Source organism: Vitis riparia, chromosome 11, assembly GCF_004353265.1.
Source record: "Vitis riparia cultivar Riparia Gloire de Montpellier isolate 1030 chromosome 11, EGFV_Vit.rip_1.0, whole genome shotgun sequence".
Classification (NCBI taxonomy): Eukaryota; Viridiplantae; Streptophyta; class Magnoliopsida; order Vitales; family Vitaceae; genus Vitis; species Vitis riparia.
Window position 1 is genome coordinate 10,436,314 of NC_048441.1, and position 6,875 is coordinate 10,443,188.

General features: G+C 36.8%; 1 protein-coding gene across 1 annotated transcript; it reads right to left on the reverse strand.

Annotated features, from left to right (window-relative positions):
- Window positions 1-1,646: 1,646 nt before the first annotated feature.
- LOC117924748 (MDIS1-interacting receptor like kinase 2-like) lies at window positions 1,647-5,224 on the reverse strand. The gene is made up of 2 exons (XM_034843465.1): window positions 2,326-5,224; window positions 1,647-2,256 (listed from the first exon to the last, which is right to left on the reverse strand). Exons 1-2 carry the CDS (start codon window positions 5,222-5,224, stop codon window positions 1,892-1,894), a joined length of 3,264 nt encoding a protein of 1,087 aa, XP_034699356.1. The 3' UTR covers window positions 1,647-1,891.
- Window positions 5,225-6,875: the final 1,651 nt, after the last annotated feature.

Below are 6,875 nucleotides of genomic sequence, written 5' to 3' on the forward strand. Positions count from 1 at the left end.
AAAACAGAGCCGGAATAGGTGAAATGAGAGTTTATTAAGCAAAGCCTGGTTTCATGAGTTATCAACGGGCTTACAAGCTAGTGGGAGAGAGAATGGATTTAAGGCGAAATGATAGGAGAGTGACCTTCAGACATCACACAACAAAGCTTGACCTGATTCATATTATTTCTCCAAACAAAAACAAAGAAGCAACAGATGGATATATGGTCATAGCGAATCTAGTGGAAGCTCAGAAATCAACAAGAGTAGCCATATGATATCCACACACAAATAGCTAAATAATACCCAGCAATAAACAGAGGAGATCGAATAGCAAGAGAATAATGGAGATAGATAAGAAACATACCTGGAAATGCTCCTCTCCCGCAAAATAGGCTGAGCTTCTATCTCACTGCTCTTTCTCCCTTCCTCTGGTTCCCCTACAGCTTCAATAGGCGAAAAAAAATACCCTGCTAATATCTCAAATAGTCTCTTCTCTAAAACCCACTCTGTAGCTCCTCTCAAAAATGAACAGAAAATCCCCTCTCTAAGGCGTCCTCCCAATGTTCCTTTAAAGCTTCAGCAGTTAAAACCTCATCCCCCCTCCGAGACTATCCCCTGCTCACTTTCCTCTGCCTCGTAAACCTCCACAAGTTTTTTTACCACCCAAGACTCCCCTGCACCGCTCTCTCTCTAGCTCTCTCTAAAAATCTCTGGTTTCTTGCTGCTCCCGCTCTCAAACCAACAAAAGAAACCTCTCTCTAAAACCCATAACTCCAAAAAAAGAACGTGATCTCTGCCCGCCCCCTGAGAATGCCTCCACTATCCTGTAGAAAACAGATCTCGAGGTGGCAAGAAAGTTCTCGCAAAAAAACGTGAGAAAAAAAATTCACCCCCACAAAAAGACTAAGGCCTTTAAAAGAGAAATGTACATGGGTCGTCATCCCAACCAAGCTGCCCCAAAAGGGCTCTAAAACTTTAAAAAAGCATTCATCTAAAGCCAAAGTTCAAAAACTAAACCTCAGGGACTCCCATAATAGTGTGGACCTGAAATAATCCTCTAATAGTCTTCAAAATGTGGCTCAAAAATCAGTAATGAGCCAGAGTAAACACGGATCAGTAAGGAACGATGAAAAACTGAGCAAAAGGGATCTTAAATACACACTAAAAATAAATATATGATAGAGATAAAATAAAGGGTATACACCTTTATTTATCAGAACATTTGCTTAGTTTACTCAGGCTCATTGCTGATTTATCATTGAAATGAACAAAAATAACATGGTGCTGACTTTGTTAGGAAGTTTGTTTTGGCCCTTTTATTAGTATACCTGTTGAACAAACTGATTGAATCAATTTCTAGTGTTCTTTTATCAATTGTTCTATGGCCACCCATATAATGAAGGATCTTGGAGTTGGTATATGGTAAGTCCTTCGTATACTCGTGGCCAATTGGCTTGCATCAATAGAGGTGAGCAATGTTCATTTGAAGAAATGGATTAGTAGCGCTCTTGGTTTGACTTCCAATTCTGATTTCTAACTTACTTTCCCCTTTTCCTCATGTTTGATTTGCACAATATTTTTTTTATTTCTAAATCATGTTTTTACTAACACATTTCTCTACAGTTACTTTTTGTATTCATCTTGGATTTGATTTCTAATTATGCTTCATGAGATAATAGATCAAAGATCAAATATCTTTAAGAATCAAAAACCAAAAAGGTCCTCAAGGATTCTGGGAAGAAGAAATACAAATTAAACAGATTGAGAATTACTACAATGAGAAAGGAACCAAAGATTGAAAGGAGCTGAAATCACAAAGATTCATTTGCATGAGCGCAATCAAGACTGAAAAAGTAGAAAAGTGCCTAGGTTCCCCATATCGACCACACGACAAAGGGCTTCCGGATTATCACCCGTGAAACAGCTCTCTCAATGTAATAATGGGGAATGGTTTCTGAAAAGCTGGCTTCTTAATTGATAGTGCCTGCGAAACTTGCCTCATGGTTGGCCGACATTGGGGATTGACTGACAGGCACGCAATTGCTAAATTCACAGAAAGCACAATTTCCTCACTGATTTGATGTATGGGAGGTGAGAGGCGTTGGTCTATCACATCCTTCAACAACAAAGAATCAGCCACTGCTCTAACAGACGAAGAAGATGTCAGGGATGAGATGAGATCACCAGGATGCTTTCCCATAACCACTTCCAGTGCCACCACCCCAAAGCTATAAACATCGGTCTTGTTATTCACTTGGGTGGTGTAAGCAAGCTCTGCAACGCAAAAATAGACAATCATACACTTGATTTTTACTTGAGCAAGCAATCATACAACTTAATTACCTGGAGCACTATACCCAAATGTGCCTGCGAATGAGGTCCAATTGGACGAGTCTGGCTTTAAAAGCCTTGCTGTGCCAAAGTCGGATACATGAGCCTCATATTCAGAATCCAATAAAACATTGTTACTGGATATGTCCCGGTGAATTATAGGGGGCGAACAATCATGATGCATATAAGATAATGCCTCGGCCACACCTTTCACAATATTTAGCCTCCTACTCCAATCCAACCCAATAGCGTCTTCCTCATTGCTTAGAATGTTTCTTAGGCTTCCCTTCTCCATCAGCCTATAGACCAAAAATGAGTGCCTTGCATGTGAGAAATAGCCGTAAAGCTTCACAATGTTGCGGTGTCGAATTTCTGCCAGGGCCCGAATTTCACTCGTGAAAGATTTCAAATTACTCATCTCACCATCTTGTGGTGGGTGAAGCTTTTTCACAGCAACAACCCTACCAGTTGGGAGCTCAGCCTTATAAACTGTGCCATGTCCTCCACTCCCAATACAATATTTAGAGTTGAAGTCCTCAGTCACCTCAATGATATCTCGATACAACAACTCTCCATCATGGCCCCATATTGCAAATAGATCCTCACATGGTGTTTCACTGGACTTGCTTTTTCTGTTCCTTGCTCTCCAGTAAACGGTAAAATAAATTCCCATGAAAATGCATAGAAGAAATAAGGTGCTGGAGATGATCATAATCATCATAAATCTATTGTTCTTCTTCTGTGTGAATGGGATACAGGGCTTCAGACCAGTAACATTCCCACATAAGCCATGGTTGTTTCTGAATGCCTCAAATGGAGCCTCCTGGAAGGCTTTGATGTCGGGGAGAGGTCCCTCCAACTGATTAGAGGATATATCAACAGATGTCAAACTCGACATCTCTTCAAAAGAGGATGGGATGGAACCAGAGAGTTCATTGTGGGAGAGATTCAATGTTTCTAAGCGTTGTAGTTCTCCAAGCTGTTGTGGTATCTTCCCATTCAGCATATTTTGACTGAGATCGAAGCTTTGAAGGGAATGTAAGTTCCCAATCTCATCAGGAATACTTTCCACGAATTCATTCTTGCTCAAGTTGAGGAAGGATAGTTTTGAAAGCACTCCTAGCTGTTTAGGGATTGAGCCACTTAAGTTGTTTGATGCCAAGCTCAGATGTTCAAGATTAAAAAGATTTCCTACTTCTGAAGGAATGTTGCCTGAAAGTTGGTTGTTGCTTAACAGCAACTTGAACATTGATGTTAGCTTACCCAATTCCCTAGGGATCTTCCCTAGTAGATGATTTGAAGAGAGATCAAGTTGATGAAGTTGAATTGCTTCCCCAAGTTGAGGTGGTATGGTACCGGACAAATTATTGTGGGAGATGTTCAGGCTTGTTAAGCTGTGACATTGTCCCCATTTTTGAGAAAGCTCACCATACAAGTTGTTGGAACTCAAATCCATAAAATTCAAGTTTGGGTATACTCCAAAAACTTCAGTTATGTTTCCTTTGAGTTGGTTTCTTTCAAGCCGAACTCTAAATAAGCTAGTGCAATTTCTCAGGCTCATTGGAATAGGACCAGTGAAATGGTTGCCCATGGCCGTAAGATTTTCAAGTGCTCCCCTGAGACACATTTGTTGAGGTAAATGGCCAGAAAAATTGTTCTCATCTAAGTGCAAGGATTTCAAATGTATGAGATTATCAATTTCTTGAGGAATGGGGCCACTGAGTTGGTTATGGTGAAGGATTAAATTGGTTAAATTCCTCAAGTTTCCAATGGAAGGCGGGATGGGACCACTAAGATTGTTAGTTGATAATGCAAGATTATTAAGGGATATCAACAATCCAATTTCTTGAGGGATAGAACCAGAAAGCTTGTTTTCATAAAGATACAAAGTGGTTAAATTCCTTAAGTTTCCTATGGAAGGTGGGATGAGACCAGAAAGCTCATTCTTATAAAGATACAAAGTGGTTAAGTTCCTCAAGTTTCCTATGGAAGGTGGAATGGGACCAAAAAGCTCGTTCTCATAAAGATACAAATTGGTTAAGTTCCTTAAGTTTCCTATGGAAGGAGGAATGAGACCATTGAGATTGTTAGTTGACAATGCAAGATCATGAAGAGATCTTAACAATCCAATTGCTTGAGGGATGGTACCAGAAAGCTTGTTATGGTGAAGGTACAAAGTGGTTAAATTCCTCAAGTTTCCTATAGAAGGTGGGATGGGACCACTAAGATTGTTATTTGATAAGTCAAGATCATGAAGAGATCTCAACAATCCAATTTCCCAAGGGATGGAACCAGAAAGCTTGTTCTCATAAAGATACAAAGTGGTCAAGTTCCTCAAGTTTCCTATTGTAGAAGGGATTGAACCACTCAGATGGTTGGAAGCTAACGCAAGAAAAATAAGAGATGTTAGCAATCCAACTTGGTGAGGTATGAGACCAGTGAAATTATTGAAACCCAAGTTAAGGATGGTGATCAACTTAGAAAGATTACCAATGTTCATGGGAATGGTTCCATAGAAGGAGTTGTTATAAAGATCAAGTGTGAGGAGATTGGGGAGTGATGAGAAATTGAGATTATGCAGCGTACCTCTTAGACCACAACTCTTAAGGTTTAAATCAGAGACACTTCCTGACTTGTGGCAAGTAACTCCAAACCAATGGTTGCATGAAGAAGCTCCATACCATGAAGAGAGGAAAGATTGTGATTGAAAATGAAGGCTGGATTTCCATGCTAGAAGAGCAAGTGCTTCTTTTTCTTGATTAATAATCAAAGAAGTGGTAGGAGCAAAAGTAGATGGAGAAGAAACATGGAATGATGATGAATAAAAAGGGAAATACAAATTGATGAAAAAGCAAAGGATGATGATGAGTTGGGGGAGTGAGGAAAAGGATAAAGGATATTGAAGGGCCATTGTTGGATGGGTGGAAATGAAGGATATTCAACATTTATTTATACACTCAAACTCAAATATACATCCAATATTTCCATTAGCTACTTATTAGTCATTTCCTATAAAAAGTTTTTAAATATATTAGTCAGCAATGACATTAGAAATAAAGTTGGTTAATTTTGACACTACCTACAAAATGGATTCAGCATTATTCACTTGAAAGCATTATTCACAGGTTGCTTTCAAGTTTCAGTCTATTACATAGAATAGCCTTTCAGAGTTTGGGTGGTTTATGAAGGAAAGCTAAGTGCGTGCAAGTTGCAAGTTGCAACGTCAATTCAGCCTCGGAATTTTGCGTTAAATTCACGAATTTGCCGAAGGTTTGTCATTTTGTAAAGACCCGAAAGTCGGTTTGTCATTTCATAAAGACCCGAAAGTCCACCTTGAAGGTCTTAACCTTGGCACATGTTTATGCGGTTAGAGAGGGATTGAATCCAGCTGGAAAAAATGTTAACCAAACCACACATACACATCAACACTTGATCCGTGAGCTCATCTGACAATTCAATCGTCGGCATCTCAAGCAAAGCATAACAAAATTGATTTCGGCTTCACAATCCAACAAAAGATCCACTAAACAAACAAAAGTAAAACGATACTACTGCAATATCAAATATATCACTTTGAAAAGCCCCAAAAGTTTATTTAAAATTGTAAATAAAAAATTTCAATTCTAATAATGATTTGTTTCTAGAAAATATTTTTGAAAATACTTCACCAAACATATTTTTATAATATTTCCCAAGAATAACTTTAATATTTCAGTGGCAAGTTTAATTGAAGTTCTACTATTTTATTTCTTGTAAATAATTTTCTATTTCATATTTCATATTTCATATTTCTTGAACATAAAATAAGTTTTATATTTAAATTCTGAGAGACCCCACGAGAAGTTAGGCTTACCCACACTACAGGAAGATATGAATCAGGGGTAGAAAATAGGTAAAGAAGATTCATTACCTGTCAGAATCATCGAAATTATTTTTATAATCAACATTGAAAATTCTACTAGCTAGCCGGTCATTTCTTGAAAATGAATGATCAAGATTTAAATGACCAGAGTACCCTTTTCTTATTCTATTATGATAATGACCTATTAATATAATTCATGGCTAAAATATATATACCATGTAACACTTAAAAATGAATTTTTAAGTCTCATTAGGATACATTTCTTGTTTTCTATTTTTAAAAAATAAGAAATTATAGTATCTCTTTATGCTTAGCTGAACAAGATGCAAACTTTTAAAATTGTTTAAAAGTATTGACTTATTAATATATTTTTACTGTTTCAAATTTAAAAATATTGAAAGTAATTTTTAAAAACAAAAATAGAAATTGTATTTAAGGGTTAGTTATGACTTCCTATTCCTTGTTTGTAAAAATAAAAATAATAATAACTTCTATCTAAAATATAATAATTCTTATTAAAAATTACTTTAAAAATTTTTTGAAGTAAAAAATATCACAATTTGTTTTTTTTTTTTTAAAAAAAAGGAACCATTACTTTTTTGGTAAATTTCTTAAAAAATTTATAATTTATAGGAGTTATTATCATTTTTTTATTTTTAAAAATTGAAAATAAAAAAATTTATGCTAATGACACAGGGAT